The sequence below is a fragment of the Anticarsia gemmatalis genome, chromosome 22 (assembly GCF_050436995.1).
Source record: "Anticarsia gemmatalis isolate Benzon Research Colony breed Stoneville strain chromosome 22, ilAntGemm2 primary, whole genome shotgun sequence".
In the NCBI taxonomy this organism is placed as follows: domain Eukaryota; kingdom Metazoa; phylum Arthropoda; class Insecta; order Lepidoptera; family Erebidae; genus Anticarsia; species Anticarsia gemmatalis.
This window is the reverse complement of record NC_134766.1, coordinates 6,197,931-6,219,664: the sequence shown is the minus strand read 5'-3', so window position 1 is coordinate 6,219,664 and position 21,734 is coordinate 6,197,931. Positions and strand designations below refer to the sequence as shown.

The window sequence follows — 21,734 nt, the reverse complement described above, 5'->3', positions numbered from 1 at the left end:
CAGAAATATATGTTCTGTGCGAAATATAATAAACAGTGCTTCTTATCGCGCGGCTACAGATTCTGTTGTTTATACAGGGTGTTTCGTTATCCTTGACCTTTATACAGCTTTTGCAACCTTCAATAAAGTTTGAGGGTCTCTTAAATTTTGTTTTATTTTTATGTATGGAATGATATGGATGAAGCAGAGTGTATTTTGATGGTTTTATACCTTGCGCAGAGGTCTATCACCCTAAATATATATTTAACAAGTTAATGTTAAAACTTTTCTGTTTTATTTACAGCCTGTAATTTAAAAAAAACAATATTTTTTCAAATAGAAAATAATACTGTGTTAAGCGTGTGTGTGTGTGTGTTAAATAGAAAATAATATGTTTTAAGTATATGGTCTCCCATATACCTAAAACATATTATTTTCTACTAAACACTTCTTTTCAACAACAAAAAAACAACAAAAACATTTTCTTGTCAACAAAAAAGCACGAGATAAAAGTAATATTTATCTTATTATGGAACTACATATATATATATATATATATATATATATATATATATATATATATATATATATATATATATATATATATATCTGCCATTCCCCTAGTTAATAACTTTGCTAAATTAGAATGTTCTTAAACAGTTAATTAATTGAATACCCAGTCACAACACGTCTTCAAATCTCGTTTGAAGACTGCTCAGCTGTAGGACAGTCACGGGTTCAAAAATAAGGAAACAAAAATAACGTTTCTTGTGTGGTTTCGTAGCAATGTGGTTCTTTGCCTAATTTCGCCAATAACACAGTAATAAATAAAATAAATCATAAAATATCTTAAAGTCGCATTTTCTAACCATCTTGAAACAAATAAAGCTGTCCTTAAAAGTTACAAACTTCGCATCAGCTACTTACAAATCATAATGCAATCTTAAAAAATCCATTTCTCATTTTACATTCATTTCAACAAGTTTTCTTTCTCGTCTAAGTTTTATCTTATCGTGGTTATGACTTGTGACGTCATTTCCTTGAAGGCTAAGTTTAAACGGCGGTCGTTTGATCTCAAATACTGCCTACTTGTGGCCCACTTTCATCTTGAACAGCTGAAACGAATATCATGTAGTGCAGTTTTATTATGAGGATTAAAGCGTGAATTTGAAGCTGATTTTTCAATACATTAATAGCGAAATGTCAAAGTTATTTTTTGTAATTAAGCTTCCCGGCGATAAAAAAAACCCTAAAATGTTGTAAACCCTAGAAAAAACCTTTATTTATAACATCACGCTGTATGTGAAGATTTAGGCAAAGGCGAATAAAAACCTTAGTTAATAATAATTAACAAACCTATCAATTATCGACATTATTCCTTTTTCATATAGACGAAGTTCAAATAAAATAATAATTAAATCACAAATTATTTGATATCAATACGATTGTTTTTGTATTTACGCTTAGGGGCAGTGTCAATGGTAAAGAGGGCTGCCAATTCCCAATGCATCATCAGACAGATAATAATAAAACGAAATTAGATACTATATTATTTTTATCTTTGTCGAGAATCCACGTGCGGTCTGTGTAATAATAATTGCAATTTCATATTGCGATGACTAACTAGAACTTTTCCATTGTTGCAGGTGTGAAGTGAAATGGTGATATAGTGGTAGTGTCGAGTGATCACGATGGCAGTGAACAGTCCAGGAGGTTACCCACCAGTCTCCCCAAAACCGCACACTCCTAAAAGTCCTCGTCACTTTATCTTCCCTCAAAAAAGTCCTTCAATTACTTCCAGCACCTCTTCGTCAGGTTACTACACACCGCAGTCGGGCTGCAGCTATGACAAACACAACCAACCACCAAAATCTCCCATTGCTCACGGACACCGGAGTCCAATGAGTCCAAGGCACTTCAATTTCCCACAAAAGTCACCGTCAGGACGCTCCAGCCCTTGTTTTGACCGAGCCCACGGCCTGCACTACACGACCTCACTGAAGCACAGCCGGCGGGAGAAGTCCAGGTCGCCAAAGCCACCCCCCGTGCACATTCACACGAACCCTGGCTATGTGTCCCCCAATCGCACGAGGAAACTCTACGGTTCCACTTCCACAGTAAGCTCACCACGTCTCGTGACATCCCCGAGCATAGTATCCAGTCATACTGATGATTCCACAGAAGCGATGCTGGGAACTCCATCGGCGATCTTGCACGATGCGGACGATGAGGCGACGACGACCTCTTCGAAGGTCTGTAGAAAGTCGACTTCGGATTTGACGGACATGACGGATGACACACCGGTGACTCGGTCCACGAGTGTGAGCAGACCATGTTCTCCGATGCGTAGAGGTTCGATGAAGGGTGGGCTGGCGTACTTGGCGAGTAGACGAGGCTCGAGGGAGTCTACAATGTCAAACTGTGATTCTGTTGAAGACATCGGGCCGCTGAACTTTCAGAACACGATGAGAGGACGCCAGCGGCGAACGTCAAACTTCCTGGAGTTGCCAGGTGAGTGGAGATAATCTGTTGGCCTTGATTGAGGGTTATCGTGTGACGTAGATAGCGGGTGACGTGGGTACGCATTGATTCATGCTTATTAATAATTCATTTTTATCCGTAGGGAGGTGTTATCTATAGAGTAGGTTTTGTTTTTGTTAGCGGTTGCTTTGATGTGGGAAGTAAAGTGTTTATCCACATTTTCTTATCGTCGAAGGTACAATGGCTTAAAAATGTACTTTACCACATTTGGTATTATAGAATATACCAATCAAGCCAAACATCTGTTGCAAGAAAACATACTCACTATAAACGTACTTAAATCTATACTTATACAGTAATATACTGCATTTTGTTGTAATTATTTCTACCAATATTATTATTATATGTGTATAGTGCAATTTTATCCCGTTGATCCCATTTCCGTGATAATTTTGATCCCATCGATCCTATAGCCTTGTCCTTACAGTTACAAACATATGAAAAATAATTACTCAATTTAGTTTAGTAGTTCAAGAGTTACACGCACGTACATGTACATATCGCTGATATTTTTTTATTTATATCTTATTTATAATCTCTTTGTTTCTGCGGCGCAAATGGCCATGTATTCATAAACACCAGTCTACACCTTCGAGAACAACTGTGATGCTATATAGAAAAGAATTTGATGTCAATTTTAAACCTTTCGTTGAGTACAATCAAGTTCAACAAGTTTACGTGTCAAACAACTTAAATTGTTTTCTAATCGAGCCTTCAAACAAATGTTTAGACATTTAAAGTGGCCTCAGAACTTTGTAGTCGTACTTCAAATTTGATTGAGTGCCCTTTAAAATTGTTAAGCATTGTAATACTACGAAACCAAAGTTTTCCAATCAGTTTGACTGCTTCTGTGGCACAGTGGTTTGGGTCGCCACGCCGCTACCGTTGCGTCAGGAGGTCGTAGGTTTGATTCCCACACGGAACAATTATTAGTGCGATCCCAGATAGTTGTTTCGGGTCTGATTTTTCTTTGTGTCCGTTGTTTGTATGTTTGTAAAAGTCCTAGCAACACAAGAGAAATTCTAAGTGCGAGAGATGTCATTTAAAAAATATTTTGAAAATAAGAGTGTCTTACTGTATTTTATTTATTCGAATCGTTTTTACAATGTTGAAATAATAACTGACAAGATAAGCTGAATAAACATAAATTTGATGTTGGCCGATTCTCAGATCTACTCAATATGTTACCCCGCCGCGCCGTTACAAAGGAGTACAAGAACGAACATTGTGACGAGAATTTTATATATAAGATAGCTGACTCGCGCAACTTCACTTGCGTCCCATAAGAGAGAATGGGTCACAATTCTCCCCGTTTTTGTAACATTTTTTACTGCTACTCGGCTCCTATTAGTTGTAGCGTGATGATATATAGCCTATAGCCTTCTTCGATAAATGGGCTATCTAACACTGTAAGAATTTTTCAAATCGGACCAGTAGTTCCTGAGATTAGCGCGTTCAAACAAACAAACAAACTCTTCAGCTTTATAATATTAATATATAGTGTAGATAAATTGTGTATTCCAATGTTCTGTACCAAGTTGTCAGACTCAATCTTATACATATTTTTTGCGCCAAAAGTGTAATCAATTTGAAATATCCCAGGAAAACCAACTGATATTTTTCATTACCCAGTTCAAAGGGTATCTGTTTCTTAGCGATATAAAGGTCGTATCATTAGCAAATGAGTGTATTGTTAACTTGATACTTGTGAAGTGCACACCGAAAATGTTTGTGATCATCATTTATGGGCTCCTGGCGTCAGCTATGACTGGTAAGGGTGTTATCTTTATAGCACACGCCAAACAACTTTGTGTGAGTGAATATAGCCACATGTTGCGAGAGCAGATTGGTGTTCCCGCAATCAATCTCTTAAGTTTTTTACCATTGCGTCGGGTTCGATTCCCACACGGATCAATTTTTTTTGTGATTCACAAATAATTGGTTCGGGTCCGGTTGTACATTGTGCCTGTTGTAAAAGTTCCCGCGACACAAGAGCAATTTTTATTGCGGGAGCTGTCTTTTTGAAAGAAAATAGTTTTTTACTATCGTTGAAGTTTTTTGACTTGTGCTTTTATATTTTTTCTCTACCCACTACGGCAAGGCCTTTTTATATTTAAGCTAATTTACCTGCCTTGGGTGTCTTGGATACGAGAGGCCCGAGACGAGCTGAAGTAGCCGGGTTTCCTACATTCTGTACAGTTGATCCTAACGCAAATTTAATGCTAATTTCTTAAACACAGTAGTTCGTAAAAACGGGAATTTCCTGCTCCGATCAGGCCTCTTTACTAATTTTGTTGATAGTGGTTGGAAATCGTCCCACAGTTTCTTAAGTGCTCTGACTGTTTTTTATTTTCCTGTGAAACATAATTTAGTTAAATTTTGTTTTTTAGCAAACGCCTGTTTCTGCGAAATGGACCTTGACGAATCTTATTGGAACGAAGGAATGGATACCGAAATATTAACTGAAAGGTACACTCTATCTCAAATATACGACTTAGTAAACAACAACATGTATGAGGCCGCAGTAAACATGACTATTGGCAGTGGAGTATGGTTACAGCCTCTTGTTCGCATATTCTTGACACAACACAGTTCTGATGGGAGCAGAAAGATAATGAGGTTCGCGTACGAACTGTGGAACAGTGGAGCGAAGCACTTCGTCATAATGCACTTTCCAGCACCTTTCCAACTAATATTAAACGATGAAACAGTCACTATAATAAATAAAGGGTACTTCCAAGCTTTGAAGGTAGACGGTGAGGGCGTCGTGTGGGGTGATGCGTACGACAAGGAAACTAAAAAAGTTAGTTGGAAGATAATGCCTGTGTTATCAAACAATAGCCTTTCCTTCAAACTGTATCACCTTGATAGTGATACTCATTTATCTTATAAGCCAAATACTGAAGCATCACAAGACAGAGTTGCTAGGTTCCATTTAGAGCCAGTTTTACGGAAGAATCGTGTTTTTTTCTACATTGTCAATACGGTATATGGTCAAAGTTTGGAAATGGGACGTTTGATCGACAGCCGAGGAGATAGACGTGTGTATGGACACGATCTAAATAATGACGAACTTTATGGACGTGATCAACGCTTTAAGTGGATTATTTCATCATGGCTCTGAAGAAATGTCTTTGTTTCGTATTTAAAAGAGCAAAAGAAGGAAGGGAAGCAAGTGACAGTTTTAGTTAATTAAGTTTAGTTTCAGTTTAGTTTAGTTTTAGTTAATTATTTAGATATAACTTGTGAATTTTATATACCTATCGAAAAGCAATTTTTGTTACTTAGTTTAGTGAAAACGAATACAGAAGCAAAACTTTGTGAAATGTTTTAGATTTACAATTTGATCGGCATCTGGGAAATAACCAAGTCTTAAAAACATTTGTTATCTTGTGAGAGGTCAATATAATTATTATGAAAGTGACCCGAGCAATCAATACTCTATCCATACCTATGTCATAACAAACTTAAGTCATTATTTTTTTAAGATAATAATTTATGTTATTAAATATGAATCACCCAAATGTATGTACGAGCTTAACCTTTGAACATTTAAACTAAATTAAATATTTTTTTAAATAAGTTTGTATTTGTTAGATCCAGGTTTGTATGGGATCGATGGGATCAAAATTCCCAGTTACAATTTCGAATACAATAGGTATAATGTTATATACTACTATACACTGTGCTATAAGGCCTACACATTTAAACAAGTCGTTTGACCACCTAGTTTGGGGGCCGTCCTTAAAATATTAAGTACGAATTTGAAAAGTTGTAAGTTAATATTGACTTGTAGCTGAAACATACATTAGACCCTTAAGCTTAGCTTACATAAACAGAATGTTCGCAGTTCCACAAATGTGTTTGTTTTCGCTACAAATGTTTACCTGTGACTTTAAGGTTTTAGAGCGGTTACTAACTGCTCACTGGAAGTCGGTACCGCCCCGCTGAGGTACATCGGACCTAGCACTTATCTTAGTTGAAAACTAGTGTACGTCAAATTTAATGGTCACTATTCAGTACATTACTGTTTTGACGTAATGTTAATCACTATCATCTAAAGAAGTAAGCAATGTACAGCATAGTGGCTTCAAAATTGTTGACTACATTCATTAATTGCTCTGAGTAAGAAACTCAGAGCAATTAATGGGACTATCCGAACTGTAAAATTCTGGTATATTATACATTTTTTTTGCACAGTAGTCAACAATTTTTTATTCAGGTATTGATGTGAAACTATCTGTGAAAGATGTAGATGATTAGTTAATTCAGGTAGGTCTGCCAAATTAAAAATTGCGCCGTAGTCTTTGCCATTAAGACTAAGAAGTATGATATATATTGTTTCTTTCTTAAAGACTCCCTCAACAAGAATTGCTTCTGTGTCGTGGGGAATTTAACAAACATACAAACAGCGGATACCAATGACAACCAGACTGGAAACAGCTATCTGTGGATCACAAACATATTTTTGTTCTGTGTGATAATCGAACCCACAACCCGCGGCATGGAGGCCCTCAAAATTAGTTTGATACACAAGTATGTTTATCAGTTGTCTGGTATTAGAAATAGGATGGCCTAAATGCTAAGATTTCCCTTCTAGTAGCGCGATTCTGTACAGTCGGTACTGTCGAGTATCAAAAGTTTGACATTTAGAATGTACTGCCAAAATAGTTCCTACGACGCCCGTCAGAGGCGCTGATCAGATTTTCATACAAAATTTCTCGATGACACCTGTCATCGGTTGTCGGTAGTCGATAGTGATAGAGAATCCCCATAATAGATCTGTTGAGGAACGTGTTGTGTTGCTCCAACACAAAAAGAGAATCCTCAGGCTGCCCGACCGTTTTAGTCGGGAACTTGTATATAATAATAATAATAATAATAATAATAAGCCCGCAGGGCACCTTGAGGCGAGGTGACGGGGAGTAGCGACCCCGCGGTACCTGAGTGCTCCAGGGGGAAGTCACCCTTCCTCATCTCCGGCTTGCCTCAGTTGGCTGGTCGGAGTGAAAACTGACGAGGAAGCGGTCCCCCGCCTCTGGCTTGCCTTCATTGGCCGTCCAGAGTGGAGTCGCGAGAGCAGAGCTCCCACTCTGTTCGAAGGACGGATGCTGAGCGTAAGTGGCTAGTGGGCCAGTGATGCTGGACCCTCAGGGAGCAAGTGATCTGAGTTTAACGTCCAGCGAGGCCTCTCCGTCCTTCAGCCGCTCACGTCCCTGTTGCCCCCTTGTTGCATTCTGAGCGACTAGTTTGGGGGGCCCAGTTTGTGAGTTGGCGAGTCTCCGCCTGCCATTCATACGTGTTTTACATTGTTATAGGCAGGCGCCATAGTCCCCGTAGATACATAGTTTCCCAGTCCATCAGCACCCCATCCCCATAGCCCAAGTAGTTTTTTCCCATTAGTTTTGCCATAGTTCCGCACAGTCCGGTGATTGTCCTTGGGTGCATTTTATAGTGTAAACAGGGATAATCACCGGATTGTGACACCACACATTATTGATAGATTAAAGCTGTCTAAAAAGGGCCTCTGCGTGTTGGCTTCGGCCCCACGCATGCCTTCCAAATGTCCGGGACTCCATAGTCCCGAGATATACAAAAGACATACATAATAATAATAATATATTTATTTCACAAAAACGTACAACTTTTAACAAATCAAAAACAATTGGGCAAACTTTAAACACAAAGCAATTGGAACACTGATACCCATGGTAAGATCTAACTTGTGTTATGGGTATCAGGTCACAGCAAGTAAATTAGTTACAGTAATGATGTTAAACAATATTATATTTTGCTGTAGCCAATACATTATAATTCATTCATATATTATGTACCTCTATAAAACTAATCATGCAATGTTAATTGTGTTATCAATGTTAATCATGCAATGTTAAATGTTGCGCTATCAGAGTTTGCACTGCAATTGAATATATATATATTCAATTGCAGTGCAAACTCTGATAGCGCGATTCAGGATTTGTGACGTCATGCGAGTTGGTGGTTCTGCGCTCGTACCATGAGATGTCGCTGTATGTAGTTATCCCCTACATATCCCCATAGTTTTCCATGGAATATTCCCGAAGAAAATATACTTGAAATCTGATCTGTTATTCATATGTTATTGTTAACATCAAGTAGGCTTAGACCAAACAAAGTAATATGATACGAATCATAATAATAGTTATTTTAACCTCTAATGAGCACTTAGACAGCTTCTTATACAAAATAATATTTTGTTACTTATTCCTTTTGTTATTTATTTATAGAATAAGTACTTATGAAAATAGTATATTTTTTATAGTTAACATGTGTTTACTTATACTTTACCTTTTTCTTGTTACTCCGTTGGCTAGCTTATTAGCTATGTATATTTGTTTTGTACCGAATTACATCAAAATTCATTCAATAGTTTTGGAGTGATTGAGTAGGAAGCAGGTAAGAAACTTTCTTGATCATATGATCGGTAAACAATTAGCGAGTTAAGCAACTATTCGCGCGACATTCCTATAGATGGGTAGCCGTTTATCACGCAAAGCATCAAATAGAGTATGTTGGTTCTTCGTTGCACGTTCTTGGCTAAACCTTTTGCGTCTGTGAAGCCGCGCCATCCTTGTTGTTTTCGCTGACAATATTAGCATTATATAGATAAGATTCACAATTTTTGTCTTATTAGTATACTAATATTATAAAATTGTAGAGTTTGTTTGTTTGTTTGAACGCGCTAATCTCAGGAACTACTGTTGCGAATTGAAAAAAAAAACAATTAAGGAATCAATCTTATGTAGGCTATATAATATCACGCACAAATAGGAGCAGAGCACCAGTAAAAAAATGTTTCAAAAACGGGAAAAATTATGACTTATTCTCTCTTTTACGACGCAAGCGAAGCAGCGCCAGTCAGCTAGTAATAAATAAAATAGTAAGTTGTTTGAATAGACAGGTACATAGGATCATAGAGTCAATCAGCCGTCTAGAATTACGTGAATATAACACGTTAGCCCTTTCACGTGTCGAAGCCGGCTATTCACATGTCCATTCGCTTCATTACCAGGTACAGTATTATACAGGTAACTACGACATAAGCACGTTATGAATCTAAGTACATATGTACCGATATTTGATCTTTATTGATGTATATTCATATCTTTATATATATAATTCTTCTGTAAGTGTGTATGTCACTGAACTGCTCTTAAACGACTGGACCGATTTTGATGAATTTTTTTGTGTGTGTTCAAGGGGATCTGAGAATGGTTTAGATTAGTAAAAAAAGTTTAAAATTTTCAAATTAAAGACGTGTAGACAGGACAACGTCTGTCGGGTCCGCTAGTATACATATATAGGCTGTGCTACATTTAACGAAAAGCTAAATTGTGATAATGAGAAACTCATGGATAGGAGACAACAGCTTAAGTTAAGTTAAGCTACGCTAGCCAAGGTCGTTCCGTGGATGGGTGACCATATTAAACACTCGAGTTCCTTCGTGTTTTAGGAGGCACGTTAAATTGTGGTAAACTATGGCAGTCGTTATCAGTAGTCAGAAACTTGAAAGCCTGACCACCAGTCTTAGCGAAGAGTATCGTGTTATAAACCCAGGTAGCTGGGTTGTGGAGGTCCGATAGGCAGTTGCTCTATTTAAATTATGGTATTCAGCCGCATCCTGTGAGGCTGGAAGCCGACTCCAACATAGATGGAAGAAAGGCTAGGTTGATGAGCTTGATAATCTTATTAAACTAGGTAACATATACAGTATACACACTCACTATTACTATTTATTATATATGCGAAAATGTGTTTTGTTTGTTTGTCCTTCTTGCAAGTTACAATAGCTTTTAATTTTTTTTATATTTTCAAAGAATCTTCGAAACACTAAAAGCGTAACGCTGCGCGAATTTGCGGGTGAATGACCTTCTTATACTATTTGGTATACCTCCTCCACCCGCGCACCTTGCACACAAGTCTCTCTACTAAGTTGTTAGACTATACATGATACAATATGTTTCAAACTCAACAAATTGCAGCTGAATGTCAAGCGTTGACTTGACATTTAAAGGTTTTGAGGCTCTGCTAATAAGGCTTCTTCGTGTTTGAGTATGTTCAAGTACAAAATACATAAGCACTAATTATTTTTTACCACATAAATGAGAACAGTAATAATCTGATTCAGGCATTTAACTCCAATGCAAATCATTGAGGATACGAATTTAATGAATTTAATCCATGGAGTACGCCTCACACTTTGTAAATGACCAAAAGTTGTTTTGACTCTTTCGAAATGTAGAGCATTCAAAATATGAGTAGGAGTGACTGTCTCTGTGGCATTTCATACGACTCTGCTTACACGTCTATACTAATATTATATAGCTGAAGAGTTTGATTGTTTGTTTGAACACGCTAATCTCAGGAACTACTGGCCCGACTTGAAAATTTCTTTCAGTGTTAGATAGTCTATTTATTGAGGAAGGCTATAAGTTATAAATCATCACGCTACGACCAATAAGAGCAAAGAACCAATAAAAAATATTATGTTGTATGTATATAGTGCTATCGTGAAAATAAAAATACGAGGTGAAATACTGTACAATCTAGGTCCTAAATAAAGTCTCGATATGTATTCAAAGTTTTATATAACAAAACCTTGAAAACCGCGTACACGCCGTTTAGTTACAAACTTGTATACTCAATATTCAAACTTGTATGTGAAATAAATTGAAAAGTTTGTTTGCGCCAGGTATCGTCTTGTAATGTAAACGTCAACTTGTGCTAATTTAATTAACTAATCTTATACACTGGTTTTGAAGGTAAGGCTACGCACATGATAAAAGTGGTTAAATAATAAAATGTATAACTATGTGTGAAACGAAATGAAACAACGGGACTTGATAGAGATCATAAAAAATACCTATTCCTATTTAATACCAAAAAACTAATACCACTGGTATTAGTTAATTATCCCATTGAATTTCTATTCCGAACGAATACCACTCAAACTTATCCTACAATTTGTAATCTGATCAAAATACCAAAACAGTTGATGAAAAAGCAAAATAAATGTTTTCTGTGACTGTAGGTACTTAGAGTTATGTTTTGGTATTCGTTCGGAATAGCAATTAACTGTGATAATTAACTCAACCTGTGGATAACTTAACCAGTGGACGCAGTGGTATTAGATTGTTGGTATTAAATAGGAATACGTCATAAAAAAGACGTCGAGGCTACATTTATCAGAGATGCGTAAGGATTTATATAATGATAATATTTTAAACTGGTTACTTGCAATGAAAAAGACGGCGAACGACGTATTCGTTATTCGCCTATTGACTGATACCGAACCAATTGCCTCTCTAAAGGTACAATAAAACAACGAGTACGCAACTAGCAGGCAAGACGTTGCCAGCTCAACGCGCTTTAGAATATATAATGTCGACTGAACTGATACTGGTTGGCAACTCGTTAGCAACATGTTGGCGACTGGTTGATGACTCTTTGATACCGTATCGGTAGCTTGAGTAAGAATAGTATTAGGACGTTTTAAACATTGTCTTCGGTTTAATTACCCATACTTGCATATATATTATTTGTTCACTGTTCAGAACTAAAAATACTCAGTACGTTTTACAGCCTCGCTACGCATCCCCGCATACAGCTACCTCGCCCATCTCAGATGGAATTCCAGCCTTAATCTCGTTTTACGGCAAGTGTATTCGAGTCGTTAGTTTAAACTCATTCGTGTTAGTGATAGTGAATATTTCTTGAGTATCTTGTTAATCCTATTTGCGGTTTCGTTTGAAGATGTGTTTGGGATTAGTTTATTACGTGTGTGGTACAAAGTTTGATGAAAGTTGAACTGAAAATTGTTTATGTGTTACTTTAAAATCAACATCGCACTGTTTTATAGATTTTGTGTGAATTTTTCATGCGCGATGGTCGTGAGTTCAATTCCCATAAAGAACAAATGTGGCTCATCCACAAATACCTAGTAGTTTTGGGTCGGGTTGTATCCTGCGTTTATAAACGTGTTTGGGACTAGCTTAGTTAGTCTGTTGTCCTTAAATAGTAATAAAATAAATAAAAATAAAAATAAAATAAAATAACGCAGTTTCATTTCTTTGCAGGAGATACCCGTCAAAATTCATCTTGTCGACAATATTTTCCGTCATTTTACATCCGTTTTTTTGTTCACATAGTGACTTTCACTACAATCAGTTTTTGTTTATCGGGATATTAAGAATACCTTAACCTTTCCATCAATTAACCTGTTACCTTACTTTCAGTGGTGGAACACTCTCGGCCGCGTGTCTGCTCGCTCCCCGAGAAGCCGTACAACCCTCGAGTCTCCGACGACCTGTACCGGCTGAGGACCTTCAGCATCACCACCAAGGGCGGCGTCGTCAACTGCGGCGACTCTATCTGCAACCGCCGGAGTCGGTCCAATACTTCTGTGAATTCTACTAATAGCAGGTGAGAGATGAACAATAATTCTTTTTTGTCTGAAACAAAATTAACCCAACCAACCCAACAAAATTAACATTGAATTAATTAGCTAGTTGGGTTCATCAGTCGGTAATCTATCTTTGGGTTAAGCAAACCTCAGCGCGGTCATTCCATATATGGGTGACCGCATAGATAGTGGTTTTCAATTGATATTTATATTATTTTTGTCAGGTAATTATCTTATAGGTTTCCTCTTTGATAATGGCAGTTTTAGAATATGCAATTTCTGACAGAAGCTAATGTTTTAATGAATCGTTGAAAGAAGAAGCACATGAACTTTTCTTCTAAAAATATCTGCAAAATATAGCTTAAATTTTCAAATAAAGTAACCTTTTCACATGCCTCTTAACCTATCCACTCACGAAGTCAGTTGTCATTTAGAACAAAGCTCTTGCCTCTCGCTCTAATTAAGTACAATAGACAGAGCAGTAATTAGTGGCATCCTCTCGCTAATTGAGCACTTGGACGGTACGAGACCGAGTTACTATGTGCTAATAATGTGCATACAATTACAGGTATTGAAACAAGTGCTATTTGTATTAGGTCGGGGAAAAAGTCTTTTCGCATTATAGTATGTATGAACTTGCAATAAATTCTTTTCTCTACACAAAAAAGCTCGATATTTGGTATCTACGAGCTCACTGAAAGAAACCTAATGTACCGTGTACTCATTTGTGATTCTTGAAGCCAAAGAGATTCTATTACAGTTTGTCTAAGACAATGGACTTTTCTTTCAGTTAGTTTACTAATATTTTATGTTTAAGTTATTTATGCCTTCCTAGCGATTGTCTAGCATCCATTTTCAAAGTATTTTACATCACTTTTGTGAAAGTCTGTCTTATTCTTCTTCTTATCACTCTCACGTTATGGTTAGACGCATATTCAGTTTAAGCTGAAAATTCAGCGCCATTTTAACGAATTTCAGAATAAGGGAAGGTTCTCAATTCTGTATTTTTTGTGCCAGTAAAGTGAAATTTTGCTTTAAAATCGTTGTATGTAAGAATTATTAATAGATTAACTCATAAAGGTTCTTTTATAAAGCAAGGTGAGCCGCGCGGGCCAACTACCTTATCACCTAGGCTTTAACAAAGCAAGTTATTATGCGAGCGGAGCCGCTACCTAAACCTATATATTGTCGTCTTGCTTTCGACCCAAGAGGCCTGATTCATCCAAAAATAAATCTGTAACATTGAACCCAACACTCACAATGCAGACGGTTCATTATTCACAAGCATTCACAAGTAAAGAATACGGTCAGTTCTCGGTTAATCAGATTAAAAGAGATTTGTGACTGATTACCCAGTCGCGTGGCCGGCTCAGGGCTGACACTTGAATCCACAAACGAAAATTATTTGTTTCAACTCAAATTACAATAATTTGTTTTCGACTTTCAGGTCCAAAGCACGTTAGTATTAAGTCCATCGTGCTGGTTGAAAGCTTTTTTTGATGACTTAAAAAAAAAGTCCGCAGTTGCACCAACCAACATACTTCTGAATGGCCGACAAAGGAGACTGATTGTAATAAATATTAAAAAAAAAGAAATATTACTCAATCTGTAAATACGTTAAAAATAACGCGACGAATTGAAAATCTTATTTTCAATCTGTACCTACCTACATATATTGTGGTGTGATAACTTTTGCTAATATTGTTATTCAAGATAATTCCTACTATGATTACAAATACGAAAGTTTATTCCAAAAGACGCACTTAAAGAGGTTTACGACTGTGTTTAACGCCAAATCTACTCAATAAACTTTGGAGAAATAGCGTTAAGAGTTTATCACACGGGACACTTTTTCCCCTAGGCGTTAAGATTTTATCACATGGGATACATCCTTCCCTAGATAATTATTTCACGCAGAAGAAGTCGCGGCCAGAAGCTAGTATACCAAATATACGTTCTAAAACAAAACTCACAATAACAGAATGTAGTTCGTAGTAGTTAAGTGTACTTTATCTTATTCATTTAGTATAATTAAAACACGCTTTCAAAGCTTTGACAAAACTCTCACGGGGACTATATGTATATGAAATAGTTATTATTTGCACTTGTTTTCAACCCCCGATGCAAAAAGAGGGGTGTTGTATAATATTTATTATTATTTTTTTATTATTCTATTATTTTTTGTTGTTACTACAATGTTTTGTGTTTATGAAGAGTTTACCAGTAAGTGATTGTTACACTCTATTCTGTTTTGCTTATAACAGTGTAAAAAATTGTAGGTAACCAAAATATTATTTATTATTAAATAAATTAATTTCATACATGCTATAGCATAATGTTTTGGGCATGTGCCCAAATATCACCAAATCCTTTGTTTTTAGTAATCCACCACTAAGGGGGTAAAATAGGTGATGAAAGTTTTTATAGCAGTTTGTTCATTTTTGAAGCTAGAAGTATAAAAATTCGCTTGTAGGATTTTCTATAAAAAACACGCGTTTTATTGTTTTTGGACAATCATTCCCTATCGGATTAAAATAGTATTTAAAGCTAAGTTTTACTTTTCCTTACTTTTACGCAAGCGGAGCCGGTCCTCTAGTGATTTATAATTGAGAGGATTTGTCTTTAATATTTTATTAAATGGAATATCCCTATACACAGCTAATAGCCCCTTCCAATCTCTCTGTCAATGTCACGCCGCAACCACAAGTGATCGACCAGAGTTGACCATGTACAGTGTGTGACCACAACAAGCCATTTGACCAGTATTACATTGTAATAACAGTGTAATTCAAATAATTCATTTGAATCACTATTATGTTGCATAACATCACCCCTTTTATTCCCGAAGGTGAAGACAGAGGTGTATAAAGTATGAAATGTCCAAGTTTTAGTTTTGCGATTTATAATTCTAGTACCATGTAATAGAGAAGGACCCTTTTACAATTTACCAGAAATGTTGCCAAACTCAGACGCACGTTACCAAACTCCGGACTACTATAAAAAAAAAATCTAATATAAATCGTGCATCTAAGCAGACGTTGTCTTCAAGAATCAAAATAAAAAGATAATAAATTTGAAAAGAACCGTACTTTACTCCACACGGGAATACAACCCGAGACCTTGACAAGCAGTGCCTCGATTCTCTACTACTATCGACTACCGACAACCGAACTGTCATCGAGAAATTTTGTATGAAAATCTGATCAGCGCCTCTGACGGGTGTCGTAGGAAACATTTTGGCAGTACATTCTAAATGTCAAAATTTCGATAGCTAGCCGGTTGTCGGTAGTCGATAGTGGTAGAGAATCGAGGTACAGTTGTCATCAGCGGTCTCAAACGTTACCGTCAAGACCACAAAGGCAGTTAGCCCTTATGGTAATGTGTCGTTAATATGATAATGATATTGGGAATCTGCCTAACGTATTGTGTGATTTGAAGCCTATTGTGTTCTACGCGGTTCACGCCTTCGGCTCTTGTGTTTAATTTGGGTTGGTTTGTAATGTCCCAGCTTATGTTTGATTAATATTTGGTGATGAAGTTAATACTATTATGGGAAATATAAACAGATTACAGTCTTATACTGGTCATAAGTTTTTTAACGAACACTTTAAATTAATGTACAGGAGACGTCCACGCTCTGTGTTTCCTTATGTCCCTTCAGTTTCGTAACCACGAAGTTCTTTTCAACGCCAAATTAACTTACCTATAACAGGCATGACCATGTACCCACTCTATGCTCTACCGTTCTTTAATTCTGCAAATCGAATTACTAAAGCTCGTGTTCGCACCCCATGTGTCCGTCGGTACGTCCGTCTGTCTAAAAACGGCGCAAATCTATACACATGACTCATTATATATGTATATATGCGCTATTTTCTACCACTATAGAATATAGACAACCGGCTAGCGAATCGAGAAATTTTGATTCTGATCAGCGCCTCTAGCGTACGCCGTAAGAACTATTTTTGCAGTTTCATTTTAAATGTAAAAACACGATACTGTTACCCATACCATTACGCATTAAGATCTTAACGCGGTCCTGCTAAGGCCAGCTACACACGATAAAGGTTATGAAGCAAATAGTTACTTCCATTATCATGATAAGATCGGGTCTTGTTAATGCTAACTGTTGTGAAACAGAGCCAAGTTAAGATGGCCTTAGGCTTTTATTACGCCGTTAGATTTTGACAACGTATACGAAATTATCTGTTGAATGATATTATAGGCTTAAATGTTATGAGATTATGCTAATGTTATCCTTTTCTAAATACGGTTATAGGAATGAGATGGATATAGATTAAAGTGATTGTGAGTAGGATTTGAAATTTAAATAGCGTCGTCTTTTTAGACTTAAATTGAGTCTGCCTTGTAATGTCCATTAGATACTACCTACCTACATATTGATTATTTTGGATAGAATTTAGCAGCATGGTATAATTATTTCCACAAAAACCACGGGCAGACTTTTTAAAACAATTCAAGTAAGCTGAATTTTAGCGGATATAAAGTTAATTTGAATTTTGTTGTAGTGCAAACGTAAAATCAAAAATTTTGTAAAATTTCTCCATTTTTTATATAGTACACTGATTTGATACAGGAAACTTCATAGATTTTATGATGTTGAAAAATATAGCATATTTACATTACATGATGACTTTTCCTTGTCCGAGAACCGAACCAAATACTTTTTTTACTTCCAATGTCAGTCACATAAGAGATAATCGGTCATAATTTTCCCCGTTTTTGTAACATTTTTTACTAGTACTCTGCTCCTATTGGTCTTAGCGTGATGATTGCTTATAGCCTTCCTCGATAAATGGGCTATGTAACACTAAAATATTTTTTCAAATCGGACCAGTAGTTCTTGAGATTAACGCGTTCAAACAAACAAACAAACTCTTCAGCTTTATAATATTAATATAGATTAGTATAGATTTACATTTCATGAAGTATGTCTTTTGCTTTCTCCGAGAACCGAGCCAAAGACTTTTACTTACTTCAAATGTCAGTAAAATTATATTAAAACCTATTGAGTGACAACCCTGTGACCTACTTACTGTTCGACTTGATTACGTAGTGGAAGACAACAATAGACATAATGACGGGCAAAGGACAAATGCTGTTCACCCTAATAAGTAAACAAATTTTATTTAACTTGAAAGGAAAGTGTAAGTTGAATGTATATGACGTATATTGGAAAAAGGTGTTGCTTAAATCTTTTTTTAACGTCTAAGAAAAAAAAAAGGTTTAAGCCTTTTTCAATTTGTCTAGGACCAAGATCTGATTAAGATTCTTCTTTATTTCCAATTATTTTTCTTCTTCAATTCTTATTCTGATTCTTCTTATTTCAGTTTTTATTTCTTTATTTCCAATATCAAGTAATAGTTAAAAATGCATTTTTTAAATGAACATCTCGTTTGTTATTCGATTGCAATACCGGTCAGAGTTAGCGATGATTTTAAAATTGTTAATTTCCAATATTAATATAATAAATGTAGCATTTTATACAATGCTGTCTTTTTCACTCCTAAACAGTTTCAAAATTGAATGAAAGAGTCAGAAAACTATATAACTAATGACGCTTACATTACGTTTATTCAATAGCGTTGTAACTCATAAAAACGCTATTGAATAGATAAACTACCGCTAAATGTACTCAGAAACCAGGGGTTAGCAATAGTTCCGTATAAAGCAAATTAATTTACCATTACCTGAAACCGCCTTTAACTAACAACCAAATTCCTAAAACACTGCCGATTCGCCTTAACTATTGATCCCTAACAAGCTTGAGAACTCAATGCAACACCTCATACCACGAACTTAGACAATAAACCGCACCGCGTTCCCGTGAAGTGACTCATTCAGTCGCTCACTCAGTAATTGCTTACACCGGTCGTTCGTTCACCGTTCATTATTCAAGTTATACTGAGAGTTAGTGCTTTACTTTATTGACTAAAGCCTGATTTACACGAATTATTGCTTGTTGCAATTAGATTATACTACTGAGAAAAATATGACAGTTTGTCTTCCCGTGAACTGAATCATTCAGTCGCTCACTCAGTAATTGCTTACACCGGTCGTTCGTTCACCGTTCATTATTCAAGTTATACTGAGAGTTAGTGCTTTACTTTGTTGACTAAAGCCTGATGATTTACACGAATTATTGCCTGTTGCAATCAGACTTATATAAAATGCAAAAAATTGGTACTGCGGCACTTTAGCGTGGTACCTTCATGCTAAACTTCAAAAGCGATTGGAGACCCGGTGTTTAATTCAGTCTCTTTTTCATAAATCAATCACTAAGGAGCTGAATTAGGGGATGTAAATTTGTGCGCTAACGGGGCTGTGCAAATCAGTGCTACTGCAATAAATAACAACCCTAAATAATAGTAAAGCAAAACCGTGAAAAACGCAATTATTATTATGTCTAACAGCGCGATTTTTTACACTCTTACTATTGAATATCAAGAACTGATAATTTAACAGATAATTAAAAATTCGTTCCTACCGCGCTACGAGTGCTGATCAGTTTTTCTCACAAAATTGGTAAATGGCAATGGTGCCTTTTTTATTTACTTCCTACTCATCACTCTTTTACCATCTTCAGTGGAAACGCAGCCTTATACCGAAACTCGATTGTTTACAAGAAATTCAGATTTATTGAGCGTTCACCCGAGCGACTCGTTATAAGCAAGTGAAGTATTCACAAGTGGTGCTTCAGTCATGATGGAAGAAATTGATGCCACGCTTATGTTTTATAGCGAATTTCTTTTAATATTGAAGCTGACGTTTTTTTTTTGACATTTTTAAAAACTCTTTAGTATTGATATTGATATAAATAGTTGTTTCGGTAGCTCGATTCTCTACCACTATCGACTACCGACAACCGGCTAGCTATCGATATTTGACATTTAGAATGTACTGCCAAATGTTTCCTACGACGCCCGTCAGAGGTGCTGATCAGATTTTCATACAAAATTTCTCGATGACAGTTCGGTTGTCGGTAGTCGATAGTGGTAGAGAATCGAGGTACCGAAACACGAACAAGTATGACCTCAAAGTACCAAGTAGGAGAGCATACAATCCTACGAATACTTCCAACTTATTACAACAACTATTTAACATCCTTCCCACGTCTTCATATAGTTCTGGAAACTCTTATTTCGTATTTTTTTACCTATTGCAATCCGTGAATTTACCGCCTTAATGGCTTCAGAGAGGCAATTTAAACTTGTTAGTGGGTAAAGTGGCTTTCATTTAGACTTTAGTGGTTCTTTCAGTTCAGTGTGTATAAGCGATTCAATCACTATTTCCTTTTATTACTGGGTGGGTTAGTTTGTTTTGCGGACGTGAATGGAGTATAAAATAGCGTATAGAAAATGTAATTTATTTTAAGTGGTAATGATGGTATAACTGTGCTTGATTTACATAATATATGTCGCTATAAATTATAGTATTGATATATGTGTGTGATATTCTGTTCCGGCAAAAACTGCACTTATCGAGCGACAAGTATGTTAATGTGAAGCATGGCGCAGTCTGCGGTTTGCAGTACGCGGTTGGCAGTACGCGGTCTGTAGTCTGCAGTTTGCAGTCGGTGAACTCTCATATCATCACAGTTAAATGACACGTTATGACTGCCGTAGGGCAGCAGATCATGAGGCGTTTTCCTAATTCCTCAAAGAAGGTACTTATCAGTTTGCTGAATGGTGAACATGTAAACGTTTAAATTTATACTAATATTATAAAGCTTGTTTGAGCGCGCTAATCTCAGGAACTACTGGTCCGATTCGAAAACTTATTTCAGTGTTAGATAGCCCATTTATCGGAAAGGCTATAGGCTATATATCATTAAGCTACGATCAATAGGAGCAGAGTGACAGTAAAAAATGTTACAAAAACGGGGAAAATTATGACCCGTTCCCTCTTATGTGACGCAAGCGAAGTTGCGCGGGTCAGCCAGTATGAAATAAATGTAGATGGAGCAAAAGCAGTTAGTAGTGGATGTAGCATTTTGTTTTCTGTTCTCCCTTACAGGGATAAGGCGTGATTTTATGTATGTATGTTAAACAATGCTAAAACGATGATACGCTGGTCTAATATAATACGTATTCGGTGTATACCTACATAATAATTGGAATTGTTGAAGCGCGATATTGATATGGACTCGTCCGGAAAACCGATGCGAGGAGCGAAACGACGCCACGTTAAGGTTAGACTTCCGTGTTAAGTTAAATTGCTGTATTTTAAATGTTTAAGATTATTTGTGATGTTCACACCGTAACGAGAAAACCTGTAAACAAAATTCAGTGGTAATTTGTAGATTTCTCATAAAAAAACTGATTTATTTCAATGTTTTATGTGTTATCATTGGCGATATGATGGTTTACAGCTTTTGTGGTATGTACTGGGCTATTGGGTTTGATTTCCGGGTCGAGTAAGTTATTTGAAAAGGTATTATTATTTAAATGGTCGTAACGTGTTCGGTATATAGCAATGTCTTAACTGTGTCAAAAATATCTTTTTTTTTTTTTTTCTAAAAAAGACAACTCCCGCACTAAGAATTGCTCTTGTGTCGCGGGGACTTTTACAAACATACAAACAACGGACACAAAGCACAACCAGACCCGAAACAATTATTTGTGGATCGCACAAGTAATTGTCCCGTGCGGGAATCGAACCCACGACCTCCCGACATAGTGGTATCGACATAGTGGTGTTGTTTTACAGTATTTCTTTATTTTTTGCCATTATGTACCACTATGTGAGGTCA

At 36.4% G+C, this 21,734-nt stretch overlaps 2 protein-coding genes across 3 annotated transcripts in view; both read left to right on the top strand.

Moving 5' to 3' along the window:
• Positions 1 to 21,734, top strand: part of LOC142982686 (uncharacterized) — a 124,485-nt gene that overhangs the window by 62,773 nt on the left and 39,978 nt on the right. For both annotated transcript variants that reach the window (XM_076129319.1, XM_076129320.1), the window contains exons 2-3: positions 1,626 to 2,490; positions 12,795 to 12,981. In XM_076129319.1, the coding sequence (XP_075985434.1) occupies positions 1,671 to 2,490; positions 12,795 to 12,981 (1,007 nt within the window). In that variant the 5' untranslated portion in view covers positions 1,626 to 1,670. The remainder of the gene's footprint in view (positions 1 to 1,625; positions 2,491 to 12,794; positions 12,982 to 21,734) is intronic.
• LOC142982631 (microvitellogenin-like) lies at positions 4,224 to 6,617 on the top strand. The gene is made up of 2 exons (XM_076129236.1): positions 4,224 to 4,291; positions 4,911 to 6,617. The coding sequence occupies exons 1-2, from the start codon at positions 4,246 to 4,248 to the stop codon at positions 5,642 to 5,644; spliced, it is 780 nt and encodes a 259-aa protein (XP_075985351.1). The 5' UTR covers positions 4,224 to 4,245; the 3' UTR covers positions 5,645 to 6,617.